The 20,325-nt window shown below is 45.2% G+C and overlaps 1 protein-coding gene across 2 annotated transcripts in view; it reads right to left on the bottom strand.

Annotated features, from left to right (window-relative positions):
• Positions 1-1,093: 1,093 nt before the first annotated feature.
• ankrd12 (ankyrin repeat domain 12) overlaps positions 1,094-20,325 on the bottom strand; it is a 39,141-nt gene continuing 19,909 nt past the window's right edge. Inside the window, exons 3-13 of one of the 2 annotated variants that reach the window (XM_017410909.3) lie at positions 17,304-17,454; positions 14,861-14,932; positions 14,277-14,417; positions 11,970-12,173; positions 11,620-11,762; positions 10,388-10,535; positions 5,852-10,182; positions 4,528-4,626; positions 4,284-4,427; positions 4,110-4,205; positions 1,094-2,190 (exon numbers count right to left, since the gene is read on the bottom strand). In XM_017410909.3, the coding sequence (XP_017266398.1) occupies positions 2,005-2,190; positions 4,110-4,205; positions 4,284-4,427; positions 4,528-4,626; positions 5,852-10,182; positions 10,388-10,535; positions 11,620-11,762; positions 11,970-12,173; positions 14,277-14,417; positions 14,861-14,932; positions 17,304-17,454 (5,715 nt within the window). In that variant the 3' untranslated portion in view covers positions 1,094-2,004. The remainder of the gene's footprint in view (positions 2,191-4,109; positions 4,206-4,283; positions 4,428-4,527; positions 4,627-5,851; positions 10,183-10,387; positions 10,536-11,619; positions 11,763-11,969; positions 12,174-14,276; positions 14,418-14,860; positions 14,933-17,303; positions 17,455-20,325) is intronic. The other variant, XM_017410910.3, reaches the window with a different exon arrangement.

The raw sequence follows: 20,325 nt of genomic DNA, 5'->3' as shown, positions 1-20,325 counted from the left end.
CCCGAGGGGCCACTTCCGGCTCCTCCGGGGTCCGAAACCACAACTGAACGCAGGAGGAGGAAGGAAACCGGAAATGTTTCCTGGTTTCCTGTGATTCAAACCTGAGGAACGAGCTAAAATCAGCAGAACAGAACTGCAGCTAAAAGCTAAATCAAGCAGAACTTCAGGTCAAAGCTAAAATCAGCAGAACTGCAAATAAAAGCTAAAATTAGCAGAAAAGTACCTAAAAGCTACATTTAGCAAAACTGCAACTAAAAGCTAAAATTAGCAGAACAGCACCTAGAAGCCGCAGGTAGCAAAACTGCAGCTAAAAGCTTAAATTTAGCAAAACATCAGGTTAAAGCTAAAATCAACAGAACTGCAACTAAAAGCTAAAATTAGCAGAAAAGTACCTAAAAGCTAAAGTTAGCAAAGCTGCAAATGAAAGCTAAAATTAGAAGAAAAGTACCTAAAAGCTAAAGTTAGCAGAAATGAAACTAAAAGCTAAAATTAGCAGAACAGAACCAAAAATCTAAAACTAGCTTAAAGTAGCTTAAAGCTATAATTAACTAAGCTAAAGTTTAAAAAAAAGCAAAACTGTGACTCGTGGTTAAAATTTTAATTGCACTTGTAGCTAAATGCTTAAAATTATTTTTAGAGCTAAAAGAATTAGAAATACCATAGCAGCAACTAAAGGCTAAAGTAGCTCAAGGCTAAACAGAAACTAGCTTTGCATCAAATGTAAAAATGTTGTTTATATTTTTAAAAAGACGAGTCAACGATTAACAAGTCATTTTTTCACATTTGTACACGTTTAAAAGCATCTTTTCTTCGGTTTAAGGTTTTGAATAAAAAAAAAATATTTTTAAAAACTTTTTCTTTTGAGATTTGCTCTAAACGGTATTAAAATGGCGCTCAATACGTTTTGATACAGTAAATAAATTAGTTTTTTTAAACCTATTTATTTGCATTTAAGGTAAATTTCTGCTCCTTCCTGGTTAACAGTCAGGATGTAGGTTTCCTATCAGCCAACAGCGACACCTGCAGGCCGAGAGGATTCCTGCAGCTACAGAAAAATAAACCCCCTCTTAAAGAATTCACACCAAACAGAATCTAGTTTCACAACAAATAAAATTTATTCAATTATATATTACAAATATGTACAGGTCATGTAACAAGTAAATATTAAAATAGACATTTTTTTAGAACTATCGTTCAAAAGGCATTATGTTGAAAAAATAGGATTTGTTGTGATCTCACGTTGAAACTGTAAAAGTTTTTTTTGTCTAATGTATTTTTTTTTTTTTTTTCTTTCTTGGAAGCAACAGACTTTAACGTCCGCGAGACACAAATGAGCAACACATGAGGAGTGAGGTGGCGAAAGAGACAATGTTGGGGAGGAAAATAAAAAATAAAAATAAAAACAAAAACAAAAAAGAGCTAAAACACACGTCAGTAAACCTCACGATTAAGTTCCACGTTACAGCAATTAAGGGAAGAAAGTACAAACATCGCGACGCATGCACAGCATTTAAAGTCCAAACCGCCGGCCGGCTGTGAGAGAGGAGGAGACGGCTCGAAAGAAAGAAAAAATAAATAAAAATAAAAAAACAAAAACAACAACAACAACGAGAACGTCACGAACGAAGAGGACACGCGATATAAAAAAAAAAAAACAGAACTTTGGTCCATTTAAAACAGACAGAACAAGTTTACAATCAAAATATCCATTTTTGTTTTGTTTTTTTACAGGTTTTAAAATAATTACAGAACTATTTACAAAATGCACATTTTTTATGTATAAAATAAGTTAAAAAAATTAAAGAGCACAGCCTGTACACAACGTATGAACACTCAGTTTTTGAAACAGTTGAAAGCTTTCAGCTGTGTGACCCTGCGTGGGGAGCGGCGGCGGTGGAGGCCACGCCCCCTGTCGGACCCGAAGCCGTCCGGTTCCTAAGTGCTCCTTTGCCTCTAAGTGCTTGTGGGGTTCCTTGTAGTCGCCCCTGGTTCCCGCCGCGCGGCTCAGATCGGCGTGAGGTCGAAGTCGTCGTTGACCTCCACCAGCGGGATGTAGAACTCTGGGATCTCGAAGATGCTGGTGGACTTGTAGGTGGCCGGGTCGAGCTCCTGCAGCTTCAGCTGCCACTCCAGGCGCTGCACGGCGTTCAGCGCCGCCGCCTCGTGCTGCTGCCTCATCAGGAGACACGTCTGCGGAGGACAAGGGGGCAGGACGTCACTTCAGGTGAGCGGCTAACGAGCTCTCAGGTCGTTCGCCTCAAACACGAAACGACCAGAAAAGGATTCGTTCAGAGTTCCTACAGCTTCCTGTCAGGAAGTGGTTCTAATCTGGACGCTTCAAACATCAAAGAAACATCAAAGAAACGCCACAACAAACAGTTTCTAAAGAAAAACTGAGTTTCTGATTAATTATAATCTGAGTTCAGGAGCAAAACGACGTTCATCAGTTTAACCTCAGTATGAAAGAGAGACTCGTTCATCCAACCGTCCATCTAACCGTCCAACCGTCTAACCGTCCAACCGTCCAACCATCTAACCAACCGTTCATCCAACCATCCAACCAACCGTTCATCCAACCATCTAACCAACCGTTCATCCAACCATCCAACCAACCGTTCATCCAACCATCCAACCAACCGTTCATCCAACAATCCAACCGTCCAACCAACCGTTCATCCAACCGTCCAACCATCCATCCATCCAACCAACCGTCCATCTAACCATCCAACCATACATCCAACCATCCATCTGTCCAACCGTCCACCTAACCATCCATCGGTCCATCCATCCATCCATCCATCCATCCAATCATCCAATTAATCTATCCAACCGTCTATCGATCCAGCCAACCGTCCAATGGTCCATCCAACCATCCATCTGTCCAACCGTCCATCCATCCATCCAACCGTCCAATGGTCCATCCAACCATCCATCTGTCCAACCGTCCATCCATCCATCCATCCATCCATTGATCCATCCAACCGTCCAATGGTCCATCCAACCATCCATCTGTCCAACCGTCCATCCATCCATCCATCCATTGATCCATCCAACAGTCCAATGGTCCATCCAACCATCCATCCATCCATCCATCCATCCATCCATCCAACCGTCCAATGGTCCATCCAACCATCCATCTGTCCAACCGTCCATCCATCCATCCATTGATCCATCCATCCGTCCAATGGTCCATCCAACCATCCATCTGTCCAACCATCCATCCATCCATCCATCCATCTTCATTAAACTTTAACCCACTGATGGTTGAACCCTTAAAATGGAGTCTTGATTAAGTCACACCTTCACTGTGAAAATATTCCTCTTTTGAGACATTTTCAGAAAACTCTACAAACTACAGTTTCTTCAGACTCAGAACATCCTAAAACCAAATTTCTGCGCGGGAACCCTGCGTGTCATGAAATCAGACAAGAACGATGTGATGTGGGATCATCTGAGCCGCTGCACATCCTCCTACGTCACGAAACATTTCACGGTTACAGGGAAACATCCGCGATTAAAAACAAAAAACAGAAGGCAAAGGAAATTATTTTCACTTTTAAAAATATCAAAAGAGCAAAAACTCCTCTTCTAAGCAAACCTCGTGAGTTTTCAGGAAAGTTTATGAAAACAAACAGATTTATAAATGTTTAAAACGTGAAACAAACTTCCTGGTATCCCAAAATAAAACCTGAATCATGACAAACTAAAATATTTATAATTATAGGAAATACTAAGTGTTTTTATCTAGGAAATTAAAGTATTTCCCAACCATATTTGTTGTTTGTTTTTAGTAAAAGTCCTTTTTTTAATATTTTGACCTCAACCAGGTGTGTGAAAGCAGAACTGAACCATCTGAGGTTTATATCACAGATTTATTGGTAATTTAAAACCTCTTGAAGTGCATTTATGTCTAAAAACAATCAGCTTGTGTTTACGTGGTTCTGAACAGCTGCAGGAGAAATAAATCTTAAATCTGGACGAACTGAGAGTAACGATTCTTCTAGTTTTCATTTGATCAAATAAAACTGAAGCTTCTCACGCGCTGAAAGGGTTAAATAAAAGCCTCTCGGCCAGAAACTGAAGAGAAGCAGGGGCGTTCCGGCGCCTACCTTCAGTTTGTCGAACTTGTCGTCGACGTCCTGTAACCACGACATGAACTGCCGGGCGTTGAAGCGATCCCTCACGGACGTTTTGCCGTCGTCGTTCTACGAATAAAAAAATAAGGTCATCGACACGTTGAACAAAGCGTCCCGAGTGACGGCGTCCGGCCGAGCGCTCCTCACCTGGACGTCCTGAGGCATGTTGTACACCTCCGCGTCCAGCAGGACGGTGCAGGCGCTGAAAGGCAGCGTCTGATTGGCTAGTGTTCTCGCCGCCCGGTAGTGGACCCGTAGGACCTCCTGCTCGTTCGAAACAATCAGCTTCTCCTGGAGGAATAAAAAAAAACAAAAAAAAACGGGTCAAGTCTGAGCCGCCGAACCCCCTAAAGTGTTGGTCGGCGTGGACGTTTGGCGCCCCGTCCCTTACCCTCTCGATGCTGTGCTGGAGGCGGAGCTTCATCCGGACGACCTCCTGCTGTTTGAACATTTCCTTCAGCGGCTCGGGTAACGACGGAGGGGGAGTTATCTGCGGCAGACACAAACGTTTAAAGTCAGCGGCGAGTTGAACGAGAGGCGTTCGGGCGCAGCGTCGACCGTAGGACATCTGGGTTTCTGCGAAAAACTTTAAAGAGTCACTTCCGTTTACAAACAAGTAAAAAGCACGACCGTTTGGCTTTATAACTTTAAAACGGACTAAACGGGTCTGCAGCTGGTTGGATCGCATTAGGAGTGGAAATAAATGTAGATTTTGAGTCTTAAAAAGAAAATTAAGGGCAGAATTTGGAGTTTTAGGATTAAAATCAAAGATGGAGTTAAAGCAGTTTGGTCAAACCTTGAAGAAAACTGCAAAGTGGTTCAAATGAAGCACAATTTAAAAAAAAAAAAACATCAGGAAGTTGTAGAAAGATGAAACGATGGTAACTAACAAGGACTAAAGGGCTAAAAATCTACCTAAATATATATCTGAAAGCCAAACCTGAACAGGCTGGTGTTGAATTTTTGCAGTTTTTAACGTCTGGTGCCGTCTTAATGCGGTTAAAAAATAAAAATCCTTTCAAATCTGACGACCTGCAGCTTTAAACCTGAACATCAGCAGCGTTTAGTCGATCATTAACCCAAATATAACACAACAAAGTTGAGAAAATAGCTGAATTTTCTCTGAAGTTGAGCCGTTTTCTGCTGCATGTGGTTCAGTTTTGGACAGAAACCACGAAGGGTCAAAGTTCACGTTTACAAACTTCAGTATTGGTCAGGTTTGGTGCCGGACTTCATCACCGAGGTCTGCAGATGTCAGTGTCAGGAAACGTGGAGTTTTAAAGAACGTGTCTGTTTTGTAATTTAATTTAAAAAGCTAAAACTTCTTCAGAGTCGTGTTGAACTTCAGAGGCAGGTTTACTGTAGGACCGAGTCTGGACCCCGTTATGGGTCAAAACACGTCAAGTTTGGGGTCTTCAGACGATTTAAATATTAAACTGATAGCTAAAAGCATTTTTCTTTTGCCACAGTCGTTAGGAGAGATAAGACATGATGTTACGAGTAAATAATAACAGTTTAACGGCAGTTGCGCCCGTATTTAATTGGCCTCATTATGTTTGCTTTAATAATGTTGTTTTGTTGTCTGGAAGCCGCTGAATTAAAACCTTTATCCTCAAATGACATCCAGCTGAGAATAATGTCAGATTAAACAGATTTATATTTAAGATCTCGTAGATTCTTATAGGTAAAGGTTTCAGAGAATAAAGCAGACTCACGGTTGGAATGCACAGCTTGCTGAGGGGGTTCCCGTCCAGCAGGTAGGATCCGTTAAAGGTCACATATTCGTCGTAATACTGCGGCGGTTGGGGCGTGACGTTGCACAACACTTTGCGCTTCTCTTCGATCTTCTTCCGTATGTGCAGGAACTCGTAGTACGGGTTGGCTCGCTCCGTCTGGTAGGGCTCGATCTCCTCCAGCTTCACCGAGTCCACGATGGCCGCCAGGGACTGCTGGCACCGCTCCTTCTCCTGCTGCGCCGCCGAGCTCAGCTGCGAGCCCGACAGCTTGGGCATCTTCCTCTTGCGCGGGTGCGGAACGTGGCCGTCCAGATCGTCGTCCGCGGGGCGGAGCCTGAGCTTGGCCCCGGAGGAGTCGGAGTCCTGGTCCCCGGACTGTGGAGAAGAACTCCCCGAGGCGCCGCCGCTGCTACTGCTACTGCTGCTGCTGCTGCTGCTGCTGCTGCTGTCCGTCTGAGCGGCGGGCTGGACGCTGGTTGGACTCTGATCCTCTGCGGCCGACAAGGACTCCGGTTTCTCCTCGGCTGGCAGGACCTCCATCGGCTCAGGCTGAACCTCTGCTTTGGACTCGGCGGCGCCGTCTGAACTCAGGCTGCCTTCGAGTGAAGAACCTTCGGTTCTGTTGGTGCTGGAGCTCTGGGGGACACCGGCCATCTCCTCAGCCTTGTGTTCGGGACTCGGGCAGGACACGTTGTCCTCCGTCTGAGAGTCGAGACACGAGCCTGCGTCGTCACTGGAAGGCCAGGATTTCTTGCACTCTGGGTTGCTTACGATCCCGTCCTCTTCAGAACCTTTGGACTCGGTTTTGTTTAAACCCGGCGAGGACTCCCCTTCACCAGAGACGGGAACGTGTAAACTGGTGGACGGTACCGGACTCCCCGCCCTCTCTGCTCGGAGGCTTTCTGAGCCGGTCTCCATGTCCTCTTCTTCGGGTCTCTCAGGGTTTTCCACGGGTTTGTCGTTCTGGTCCGAGACCTGCGGGCTCTCTGGCTGGGTCTGCTGCTGGTTCTCGGTACCAGCAGGTGGGAGCGGTTCTCTCTGCTGGAAGATTTTTGTGTTTGTGAGAGCCGACGGGTCAGCCGCTGGGGAAGCAGGTTGATCAGAGTCCTCTCCCTGCGAGACCTCCGTCGGACACGGGGCGTCGTTCTCCGCAGCTGGATCGGAGACCGGGGGAGTCTTCTGCTCCGCTGACCCGGTCTCAGAGGCACCGGGCTGTGGGACTTTCAGGATTTTACTTGGAAGATCTCTGATGAACGGCTGGGTATCCAAACACCCGCCTCCCTCCCTCTCTGGTACGAGATCAGCGACTGAGTTGGAGTTTAGTTGACCGCTGAGGCTCTCTTCGGGTTCCGAGGTCTCCGGTCTCAGTTCCTCGCCTGCGGTCGCAGTCAGGCTGGACTTGGACAGATGTTCGACACCTTTACCCTCGACCGAAGAGTTGGCGTCCTCGTCCAGGATAGCCCTGAGGTACGGAGACTCGTGCTTGCCTGGGAGCAGCGTCCGGTTAGCCTGGAGAACATCTGGAAGACTGTTACAATCTTTATCGTGGACCGATGGCGACCTGGCGGCCTGAATGACGAGGGAAGACTGGAGAAATGCTTGCTGGGAGTCCGAGGCCTCCAGGTTCATGTCAGAGTCGTACTCGGTGTTTCTGGGTGTTAATGTCGAGGCCTGGCAGGAGTCCTCGGAGCTGGCTACGGAGACCAGGGACACGGACCTGGACATGAGGCCGCTGCGTTCGCTCTCCGGCCGAGGCGACCTGCTCAGACAGTTTTCTACAGCCGACATGACCTTCGCCCCGATCGCGGGCAGGCTCTTCCCGTCCAGAGACACCGTTCTGGGGCTCGTGCCGTCTTTCAGAGACCTCTCTCTTACGTGGACGTCGGGCGTCTCGGAGCTTTTCGAGCGGATCAGCTCCTTACTCAAACACGGTTCTGGTTTGGTTCTGTCTTTAGGTTTGGACTTCCCCGGATCTGCCAGAGGCCGCTGCTTCAGCCGTTCCCGCTCCTTCTGTTTGATTTTTTCCAGATGTTTCCGGTGCCACAGCTCGATCTCCTGGTCCTTCATGCTGAGCATTCGCTCGAAGCTGGTCTGCATCAGGTCGTCGTTCACGAGTCGCTTCTCCTTCGGCTTGCCGTCTCGTGTCGCCGCAGAGGCTTTGGATTTGGTCTTCTCTGCGTCGGCCTCATTGGGCTTGAGTTTGTTGGTTTTGGCCTGCTGGGAGCGGTCTTTGTGCCGGTCTTTGTCCTTGTCCTTGTGTCTCTCAGAGTCCCTGTCCCGGTCCCGCCGGTCGCGGTCCTTCTCTGGCGTTCTCGCAACTTCCTCCTTGGATTTTAAAGATAAGACCTTCGTGCTTTCTGACAGATAACCTTTCTTATCTTCTAAAAGTAATTTCAGATTGGAGCTTGAAGAAAGGCTTCCATCTCTCATCTTGTCTCTCCTTTTCCTGTCGCAGTCCTTTTCTTTTAAGCGATCGGATTTGCTGTGATCGGCGGACTTCTCCGGAGGTTTCCCTCTCCTGTCAGCGTTCGCTCGATCTCGGTCTTTGTGATCTCCCGCACCGTACTCTCTGTCCTGCCTCTCCCTATCGGACCGCTTGTCGAACTTGTCTTTGTTTTTCCTGCCGTCCTCGTGCTTTTTCACGGCGGATAAAGACTTCAGCCTTTCGTTCTCTCTGAAGCTTTTATCTCCCGGCGAGAGGGAGGAAATGGCCCTCTCTTTTTCCTTCCAACGATCCACCGAATTCTGCGGTTCGGCTTTGTCGGAGTGTTCCAATTTAATCTTCTTTTCCTTCTCGAGATGTCTTTTCTCCATTTTATCCGAGTCCTTCTCTTTTCCTGGAAGCCTCTTGTCAGATTTCTCACGTGAGCCTTTTTCAGAGGGCTCCAGCTGGTCCTGATCAGCTGAGATCCCGCTGATGGGTTTCTCTTCCGTCTCGTCCTTTGCGCTGTTGTTCTGCAGCGCATCCTCGGGAATCCACCCCGAGCCGAGACCGTCCACCTTCTCGTCGCGCTCAGCCGGCTTCGACTCCTTTCGCTCTTTCTTCACAGCCTTCTCCTTCTCTCGCTCCTCTCTCGGCCTTTTCTCCTTGCTGCCGGAGTGCTTCTCCTTGGAGTTCCTCTCATCTTTGACGGGAGAGGAATCCGCCGCCTTTTGGAGCGAGCTGATGTCTTCACCTTCCTTTTTCGCTCCCAGAGGTTCATCTGCCTCGTCGCTTTTGAAAAAGTTTTCTTTCCAGAACTCTCTGTCAAATTCCAAATTCCTGTGGCCGTCTTTCCTGGCCTCCTTTTGCCTGTGGCGGCTCCGCTCGGCCTCGTACTCCCTCCTGTGTTTATCTTTCTCCTTGTGTTTAAGTTTATGCTTCTTCACTACTTTGCCGTCTAAATCTGTCTTCCGTAAGGCACCGTCGCTGCTGTCCAAGCTGTTTCCTATGCTGCTGTCCTTGTAGGGGCTGGAATGGCCGTCGTCTCCGTCCACGCCGGAGTCTTTCTGCTGGTGTTTGCTCTTCTCCCTGTGTTTACACCCCTTGGTGCTGGAGCTTTCAGTGCAGTAATCCCCATCAGAGTAGTGGTTGTATTTGTCCACCGGACACGAGCCGTCGCTGATGGAGATCTTAGTATTTTCCTGCTTGAGTGGACTCTGTTTGTCTGCCAAGCTGTGGTTCAGCTTCGGAGACTTGATGGACGACAAATGGAAGAGGTGGACAGACGAGTCATCTTTAGGACTGAAGGACATCTTGAAGGAGTCCTCCTCCCGGCCCTTTTCGGTGTTCTCCGACACGGTGGCGAGGGAAAGAACCAACGTTTTGCTGTTCTCTTTCCCATCCTCCTGGTTTTCCTTGTTTTTGTTCTGGCTTTTGCTCTTCCTCTTCACTTTGCCCTTGTCCTTCTGATCGACGTTGTCCTTCTTCGACCTCGCGTCTGGCTTGTGGCTCTCCGAGCTCTGCGAGCAGGTGGGCGAGTTCCTTTTCTCCGACACGCTCTCCATCTCGTCGCTGGAGGAGTCAGAGCAGGCGACACGGGTGGCTTTCTGCTTTTTGGACTTGGAGGAAGAGTCGCCCTTGTTCTGCTTTGCTGCCACGTGATTCCTGTCTTTGTCCTCCTTTTCCCGCTGCCGCAGCTCCCTCCTGGGGATGTGTCGGTCATTCAGGGCTTTACTCAGATCCTCCTCCTCTTCCTCGTCTTTAAACTCGTACTCGTCCATGCCTGATGTCTTTGTGGCCGTTTTGCCGTCGGAGTCTTTTTCGGTGTCGGTGTCCTCCATGTTGTCGTCCACGCTGGATGGATTGACAGACAGGGGGTCTTCAGATTCTGCAGGGAGGAAAAGTTTTTAGATGACAAATAAAATCCGATAAACTTGACTAAATATCAACAGAACAGGTTTATTTTCTTAAACAATCCTGTCTGTACAAGCCACATCAGAAATGATTCACCTCCCATCTCCTTCATCTAAAGACAAACAGCCGTAGCAGAGAGGATCGTGACGATATAACACTTATATTAAAACAGAACCAACCTGAAGAGGTTTCATCTTGATCCGACAGCGGCACCTCGCCTTTGAGAAGCTGTTCCAGCTCCTGAGAGTCCGCCACGTCCACCGGCCGCTCGCCACGCTTGTTGGCTTGGAAAGCATTACCGCCGTGACGAAGCAGAAGTTTCACAATCTGCAGATTAAAAAAATAATAACATAAATATAATGAAACTCCGTACTGAAAATCAAGAGGATTAAGCTCAATTTTTGGGGTGAATTGTGCAGAATGAACATTTACATATATATAGATAGTCTGCAAACTGAGGAAAGGTTCACCTGGAAGGTTAAAGGTTAAACATTGTGTACTGCGCGTGATGCTATATGTTAGTTTTGTTACAAATATTTGTTTAGGGTGCGATTATTACGCCTGAAACGTAACGCTTCGATTTGAAATGTTTTGACTTCACAGACTCAGCTTCACATAGACTCAACGGCCATTTTATTAGGCTGCTTGTTAACGCAAACAGCTAATCAGCCAATCACACGGCAGCAACTCAAAGCCTTTAGGCCCGTAGACGCGGTGAAGACTCAAAACGAGGAAGAAAGGGGATTTAAGTGACTTTAAACGTGGCGTGGTCGTTGGAGTATTTCAGAAGCTGCTGATCTGCTGGGATTTTAACACACAACCATCTACAGAGAATGGTCCAAATGATCCAAAACGGAGAAAATAACCAGTGGGCGGCTGTTGCTGGGACGGGAATGATTTGTTGATGTCAGAGGAGAACGGGCAGGCTGGTTGGAGGTGACAGAAAGCCAACAGCAGCTCAAATAACCACTTGTTCTAACCAAGTTCTGCAGAACATCATCTCTGAACGCACAACGTGTCGAAGCTGATGGGCTCCAGCAGCAGGAGACCACACCGGGCGCCACTCCTGCCAGCTAAGAACAGGAAGCTGAGGCTCGCCAAAACTGAACAAGAGTCTCAGTTCACTGAACTCCAACGACCTCCACAGCCACCAGATCTCAGTCCAGTCCAGCACTGTTGGGATGTCCACATCCTGGACGTTCAGCTGACAAATCTGCAGCAGCTGTGTGACGCTAACATGTGGATATGGGGCAGAATCTCTGCAAAATGTTGATTTTATGCCACAAAGATTAAACCGTTCTGAAGGTAAAAGGAGGTCCAACCCGGTTCTAGCGAGATGGTTCTAATAAAGTGGTCGGTGAGGGTACATCAGACCTTCAGTATGTTTTCAGTTTGCAGGTTTCTCTCTTACGTCTTTGTGCCCGCTGCTGGAAGCGTCGTGAAGCGGCGTGTCGTCATCCAGACCTTGTGTGTTCACCTCTGCGCCTGCTGCTATTAAGACCTTCGCCACGTCGTAGTAACCGAGATTACAGGCCTCGTGAAGAGGAGTCCAACCTGGCGAGAAACAAACAAACAAAAAAAGTTCACACCTGCAGTTTACTCTACGTTCATCAAAACAACATCTGCACAAGAGCTACTAACGTACCGACTGCCTGATCGTGCCGTTATCTCGCCAAGAGGTTTAATCTTTGAATCAGCAGCTGCCTACCAGCTTCATGTCATTAGGACCATACAGACTTAATGAACGCTGCGGCGTCGTACCTGCAAAGTCTTTGACGTTGACATCAGCTCCCAGGCTAATGAGCTCTTTGACTTGCTTGGCGTCTCCTCGGATGGCTGCCATGTGAAGGGGGGTCTCGCCGCGCTCGTTCCTCTTGTTGACTTTGTCCTTCTGCCGAGACGAGGCGCCGCTGGGGACTTTCTTCTGCATGGGGGTCGTCTGTGAGGGGTGGCTGGGCGTCGAGTCTGGACACGGGCAAACAAAGAGAACTTCACTGACGGCTGGAGCAAAAGCCAGGTGCTCATAAGGTTATTATTCACACCTCCGTCACTTAAACCAAGTAAAAACAAAATCTAAAGTTCAATTTAAGCTCTGCATTTGGGAGCTAAATAAACTGCAGTGAAAGTAGCTGTCAATACAAGCGAAACGGGTCATCCTCGGGCTCCGAAAACAAAACAAACTTCTTTGGATCGGTGAAACGTTTTGTGCACTCGGAAGAAAACGCTGCGCCCTTGAAGGTGACAAACATAACAGCTGGATGTTCACAGACTGAGAGCAGAATCCTTTTCTGTGGTAAAAAGTCCTTCACAGCCTCTGTTCAAATGAAGGAGGCTCTCCAAGAAACGGGTATGTCATTATCAGAGAAGAGAAGACTCCACGGGAGAAAAATTAGAGCTCAGCAAGGAAGGAAAAGCAACTCAGACAAGCCGGAGGATTCAGGTATTTTCTTCACTGGGCTGAGACTGGACTGTTGGTGACGAACTGCAAATAACATCAATGACTTTCTAAAACGACCCAAAGCATCCATCAGGGTTCTCAGTGTCCTAACATGGGTCACAGGAAATTTAAACATAAGAAATGTTCAATCAAAACGGTCACCAAGTTGTCCCCGGTGTCTGAAACCCCTTCTACATTTAATTTTGGCAGTCCTGAAGCTCTAGGGGTGTATTTTTCAGATGCTATGTTTGCAAATTCCTGTCCAAATCTTGTGCAAACATGTTGTTCAGTGTGATTCCAAATGAGAATCTGCATGTTTTCCTCACAATTTTGCATCTCCAACTATCCTCCAACAATGAGATACAACCTGAAGACTGAAGCAGGTAAGAACAACCTTCACTAGAAGATCGAAAGAAAAGGTTTTTGAAGATTATGTGAAACTTACAGCGTCATTTGTAAAACAGAGTTAGTTGTGATAGAACATTACATTAAACTCTGCAATAAACTCTGAAGCATATTAAAATATTAGATAAAGTACTGGGAAAAATACAAAAAACAAGCAGTTTACAAAATGTAATGAAGTCCAGAGGCTTGATTTTACTTCATGAAACTCAAAAGAAAGATATTCAGAGACTTTTATGACTCAAAAATACTTCTTTTAGATCAAGTTAGACAACAAAATGTACATTTGTTTGCTTCTATTGATCAAGTAATATAGTTTGAACTGAACAGGTGATCATATTATAAAAAGGGGGGAAAGGTAAACGCGACTAATAAAAGTCGACAATGACCCAAACTACAGAGCAACTTAAAGTTTAAGAGGTTTAACAGAACGCTACGTTCACACAGCAGATCTGATTGCTCCTGGATGTTCACATTATGATTTAAATACGGAGGACGTGGCATCAGAAGTAAATATAAACATGGATGCTTCACTTGTCAGCGTGTCTGTATCCAACCTGAAGTCGCAATCGAAGCCGACTAAACTAACATCTGCCATGCTCTGTGTTTACGTTCGACTTTCCCACTTCCTGCCTTCTCGGGCGCAGAATTCACACCTCAGTGACGTAAAAGTTGGATAAAATGAGCGTTCAGAACAAAACATCAGACATTTATCCGATTTAGTCCCACATATTACAGCGACGTGGGTCAGATTAAGAGCAGTGACGTTCAAACCATCATTAAGAAAACAGATATGGGCAAAAACCAGTTGGGTTTGGGCCGCCTTGGCCTGCAGCGTAAAAGTAGAAAAAGTCAAAAATAAGATTGATCTAAACATGCAATTAAAACTTTAACATTAAGAGCTTTTACTGCCAGGAGAAGAGTCCCAGGAAATAAACATTGTCCAGTTTAATTTGAGGCACTGGAAGAAGGAGACCGTGTGTCAAATAAAAGCATAAACGGCTCTTGAGCCAAAAGAACGTCGGTCTCATAAACATTTCCTGATCCTACAAACTTCTTTACGACCGAGCAACAAGACTGAGAGTAATTTCACTTGGAACCTGAAAGGGTGGTTTCTTTTAGGAGGCATTTATTAAATTAATGACTCACAGACTATTAGAAAGTTCAGCTCGGCTCGGATGTAAACGCGCTCGATGATGAAGTTAAGACTCGAGAGCAGAGTCACCGACCTGGACTGTTGGCAGTCATCTGCATGAGGAGAGCCATCTGTTTGCGCTCCGACAGCGGATATCCAAATAAAAGGTTCGATGATTGGGACTTTTTGCTCCCAGCCTCCTTCTTCATCTTCTTTTTATCTGGTCCATCTTTTTCTGCAACAGAACCAAGAAAGAAAAAGAAACAAAAGAGTCATAAAAGTGACTTTTTTTAAAAAGAAAAAGCAGCAGATTTATCGTCACAGTAACATAGCGTCCTCCTCCTCTTGTATCTGTTGGACTTGCAGAGAAACAGATGACAAGCGTGAGGTTAAAAAGTAAAATTTAAAAAAAGGAAGGAGGACAAAAACAGACAGCATTCTTGAAGCCAGTCAAGTGCAGACGGCACTCCTCAAGCCCCCCCCCGCCCTTCGCCTCTGGTCGGTCGGTTGTTACGAAACACACACATGCTGAGCTGTAACGGGGGCAGATGCAAGGCGAGGGGACACACACACGTGCATGTGTGTGTGTGTGTGTTTGCAGCAGCAGCAGCAGCGGAGTGCGTGCGTGACGTGACTCGAAGAGGAGACAGGGGCTGAGGTTCGGGCTGCAGCGGTTACCTGCGTATATCCTGCAGGGAGGCACTAATCTCTCTCCCCAGGTCTCACTCGACTGGCCTGGGTCTGAGTCATCTACAGTGCAAAGCAGAGAGGATGGAGGGGGAGGGGGGAGGAGGAGGGAAGGAGGGAGGGGGGAGAGAGGAGGGAAGGGGTGTGTGAAAGGGTGGGAAAGCACTGCATTAACGCTCACGCGCTCACACCCTCCTCATTCCACATGTAGTCAAATACAGTCGCACGCCGCGCTACAGATTCTGAGTCATGGCGGCACAGGAGACGGGAGGGGAGGTCCAATCAGGCGGTCCGTTACTCCACTCCCTCCTACACCGGACCTGGCAAACAACGGGGAAAACTGGGAAAAGGTAAAGCCACCCTCAGAGCCGGTTTACCTTCACAGCCCCCCCCTTCCCGAGACACACAAATTAAAGGCTCTGTTCTCAGAAGGAAGCAGGACCACACGGTGGACGCCACGACGTCGATCCTCGCTCTACAGAGGCGATCTGAAGCCGCCTATAAACACCAACTTTATTTATTGTAATTATGGACGCAAACCTATGTTTACCTCTGGGATCCGACGTAAACACGCGTTTACGCTTCCAGCTGAAAGACGAGTTATTTATCACAGTTACCGGTTGGGTTAAAATCTAAACTAAAGAGTCAGAATCAATTTTTAAATGTCAAAAACTGATTTTTTACGTTAATTTGTGCTGTAGTTTGTCCTAGTCGTGTTACCGTATATTCCTTTAATAGAAAGTTTTTTCACATGTTTTTAATCTTTTCTTTGATGAACTTTGAAGAACAGCTGAAGGTGCTGCAACAGAACCATCTTTGGTAATGACTCAGAAACGTTTGATTCGTGTACAAACTTCCAGTGATGCTAATCGCGTTAGCTTTCCTATGGAGTTTTCAATGTTAAGTTAGCATCTGTGCTAACAGTTAGTCTATAATTATTAGGATTTTTTTTTTAAACTTATGTTATTCTGCACCCTTTATTAGGCATGAAAATATATTAACTTGTGTTTATCTATATAAAATAAACCACAGTCATTTAAATGTCAAGATAATGAGAATGCATCAATAATCGGTTATATAAAATCTGAATCGTTATTAAATAAAAAGATTCCCATCTCCAGTTACTATTACTACATTTAAATATGAATTCTGTTATACATATTTAAAATAAAGATATAAATAAATATCTTAAAACAAGCTGATCTGACATTAAAAAGGCACATTTGCTTTTTTTCACTTTATATTTTTAAAAGTAATAATTTCCCATCTTTCCAGTATCAAAGCAGTTACTGGTGGGTAAAAAACTAATTTTTTCTCAGACGGCTGAAAGTGAGGCCGAGTTACCTGCATCTGCAAACTCGTATAAAACATTTGGAAGAAAGCAGATATTTATCTTTCGTCGCTGCTGTGTGGGGCTAAAAATAAGACGTGACGTCGGTGTTTGCAGCGACAAAACAACAAATTTGGCGGCGAAACGACGACGACGCAGCGGACCGACGTGCGTTTCCTCGATCTGAGACCGCAGCTCAGCTGGATCTTTGCTTTTCCTCGTAGACAAACCGAAGAGGAACCCAGGTTTGTCTCACAGGAGAGACGAGATTTATCCTTCAACAATGAACCTGACGCATGATAAAGATGAATATTTCATAAAAGGGGAACAGCACTAAAACCCTTCTCTGTAGGTTTATGTGTGCGTGTGGAACAAAACAACTCAACCCAACAGTGCTTAACAGCTCGTTATGTTGCTGTAAGGACAATAAAAGCTTCCCGATGAGTGTTAATAAAACCAGTGATGAACGGACCTTAATGCTGAACGACTATTAAACTGTGCTGCTTATGTCCAGTGGAAGTGGAAGAATAAACTGTCTAAAAATGCACCAATTTAACCTGTATTCTTAACTGTACGTCATTTTTTTACTTAGTCAGGGAAGAGATTTACTCTCCTTTATAAGAGTGGTCTCGGGCAGAAGCTCAAACACAAAACATACAGGAAATAAACAACAACAACATAAAAGGTCATTAGGACAATAAAACCAGAAACTGAAAAGATTCAGATGATGTCCTCAGAGTCAGTAACAGAAACCATCAATCAGAACATTTACAGCCAGATGTTTGTGTGCTCAAAAGGTTTTAAATGGGTTTAAATTCAGCTGATTCCAGAATATTTAAATGTTTGTTTCTAACTCAGTCGCCCCTGATGGAGTCAAAAAAATGATATCAAATTAAATTTTATGTTGTGAGGATTTTAAAATTGACATAAAAGCCAAACAGAGGCTGCTCTGGTTTAAGTGAGCGTCTCTTGCGTGTTTAAACGTCTAATGTTGTTGACAACAAATGAATATTTTGTGTTACGAATCAAAGGTTTTATGACCACCAGGGGGCAGTGTTGGAACATGGCAGGGAGCCAGCAGCGGGGCAGGAACTCGGTGCTTACCAGTGTCCGAGTCGCGCTCCTCTGTCCGGGGCGGACTTGTAGTGAAGGAAAGCTTGCGCTTCATGGAAGACTTGGCTTTCCCCTCCTTCCCCAGCAGCTCGCTCCGGTCCAGCTTCGGAGTTTTGGTGAAAGGCGACAGCTTGTCTTTGCTCTGTCGCGGTTTAAAGGACACAGAGAGAAAACACAAAGTCAGGCAGAGGTATTCGGTGTGCTTTTATGTGCAAACAACACAGCTCTGTCAGTAAATAAACCGCAGCGGCTTCATTCAGAAAGCTGTGAACTGGAAGTTCACAGACCGGCCGCAGGTTCCTCAAACGCATCAGGACGAGCAGATCTTATCATGACTGATTAAAATGTTATTTCCCAGGCCGAGTCATCGCCAGGAGTGAAAAGATCAGGAGCGGCCAACAGAAAGAAAGCTACGTGAGCGAGCTGCACTCCTGCCTGGGTGCTCGGCTTCTCTCAAATAAATAAATGTGAACAACGACGATTCTGATGTTTACACGATCCATACTGTCTTCTGTTCGTCCCATTATTCTGAACGTTCATTTCATTATTCTGTTGAAAACAAGTTGGCAGACATAAGATGAGAAAATTTCAATCATGTTTTTCTGACTGTGTAGAAAAAAGCAAACACAGTTAAGTTAGACAAATCTTATGCTTAAAGATCAATTAAGTAAGTAATAATCTTTTTTAATGATTAAAACCCTCTCATATTTGTACAGACGAACTGAGATTATTTGCATTTTTCTTCAGTTGATAACTCCTCGAAGGAATGCTTGTCACCCGCCGTTTCCCATGGCGAAGTTTTTAAACTAAGACCGTCTTATGATGAGAAATAACGGAGCATCTGATGCCATGTGGGGATGACTCTCAGCTACTACCACACAAAACTTTAGCTCATTATTCATAAAACTGACTGAGTTAGAAGGTTAATTAGCTGTGGCAGCCATATTTAACTGGCTTGACTCCAAATGTTAATGACACCTACAGAGTTTACTCTTATAATTAAGGGCAAAAATAATAAAAAAACATATCTAGCTCAACGTACGTGTTGAAGATGACTTTCAGCTACTTCCACACCAAGTTTTAGCTCATTATTTAGAAAACTGACTGAGTTATAGCTGTTTTTGTGCTGATCAGCAGTGGCGCGGCGGCCATCTTGACCAGGTTTTGACTCCAAAAACCAGTCAGTTGTGGACGAACACGGAGCAAATACTTTCTGAGAGAGTTTCATTAAAATCCATCCACTGGCTCACGAGATATTTTAATAACACTTCAGACAAAAAGCAACATGTAACAACATTATTACCTTCGGCGATAATTAGGTTTTTTTCTTGGCGTTTCTAACGATCTTCAGTGAGAAGGGTTTTTAAACTGAACTGATTGGTTAAACCTTTACACGAGTGTCCCATTCCATTCTACAAAAACAGCCAAAATCAGAGCAGTAGCAGCAAAAACACCCACAGGAATGGGCCAGGCACCACGTGTTTTATCAAACTCCTCCCCCCGTTCAGTGTTTATACACTCGGATCCGCAGACAAAGCCTTTTCAGTATCATTACTTTTATCGAGTTGCACTCCGGTGCAGTAAAATACATTTCTGGCAGAAGGAAAATGTCTGCGGCGTGGCGCTTCTTTGATCTGAGCGAAGAAATGCGCCGGGCTGGAGCTGCAGAGGGTAGACGAGCTACTGGACAGGAAGTCCTGATTTAAAATGAAAGAGCAACAACTGAGTGCTGCTGGTAAATATATATATGTAGTTAAAAAACAGTCACGAGAGGTTGTAACATTTTAGCTCTATTAAACGTAACAGAAGAGGGCATTAATGAAGGTTTCTGTTTCTCAAACCTGACATTGAAGAGTTAAAATGACGCTAAAAGAGAAAAGTGGCTCCTCGCCGGCCCCCAGATGTACTGTTCCAGTGATGTGTGTTTACAAAAATGTAGGGTTTTTTTTTAATTAAAAAACATTCATGCAGATGTTTGTGAAAGAAAAGCTGCTGCTGACCGAGCTCAGACACGTTCTCAAAGATAATTCAGCACCTATAAGAGGAAAAGTGGATAATAAGGTGGATAATAATAATAATGGACGTATTTAGGAGCTTGTTTAAAAAGATGCAACAACTGTTTGGCAGCTTGACTGATGCCCATCAGATACAGAATTTAAAAAAATATTGATTTATATTAGATCTTCTTTTTGCTCATTTTCGAGGCGGACGTTTTTACAAGGAGATGAAGACTCAAACGGAGCAATTTAAAATATCCGTAAGGTGTTTTGAAAGTAAAGTTAGAGGAAGCACAAGGCATGTAAAAGCAAATGTTTTCCTCCGAGGTAACATTTAGATTAATTACGGTACCTGCGGAGTCATGAGCTCACCTTACTTTGTGAGGTCTTTGTCACGTCATTACAATAAAAAAGGGGAAGAAGGGGAGTTTTAATTTGGGTGCTTTAATGTTTTAAGTTGTGTGAAAAAAGATAAACAGGTTAATGAAGCATAAACTGGCGTAGAAGAGCTGAAATCTCACTGGGCTGCGTCGACTGGAACCTATCAGGCGACTCTAAATTGTGATTAAAAGAATTGTGATCATTAGCCACAGCCTCACTGAATTCTGAGCGTTTGGATATAAGTGACCAGCGATTCGAACGGTTAATTTTTGTTTCACGGTTTGAAAAACTGCGGTCCGGCCTTTGTTGCCCGCATTGCGCCGACGTTGACTTGTAAACATCATGGTCTCATCTGCCGGGGTTCACGTTTGACACGGAGACAGGCAGATATGGACCATGTTTTAAAAAAATAATTATTATTGATCACTGGCACGGTGTCCCTCAGAGGACAGCTCCAGATGTCAAAGTGTTCGGGTTCGAGACGTCCGCAACAACTCTGTTTTCAGAGAGAATGTGTTGCACGAATTCTCTAAACAAGTAAAAAAAAAATTGAGCGCCTCTGTGACTCAGACGAACCTCTGAACGTTTTGAGACATTCTGGAGACTCCCTAACCACAGCTGCCTCTTCCAGCTCC

Source organism: Kryptolebias marmoratus, linkage group LG20, assembly GCF_001649575.2.
Source record: "Kryptolebias marmoratus isolate JLee-2015 linkage group LG20, ASM164957v2, whole genome shotgun sequence".
Classification (NCBI taxonomy): Eukaryota; Metazoa; Chordata; class Actinopteri; order Cyprinodontiformes; family Rivulidae; genus Kryptolebias; species Kryptolebias marmoratus.
This window is presented reverse-complemented; position numbering and strand designations above follow the sequence as displayed.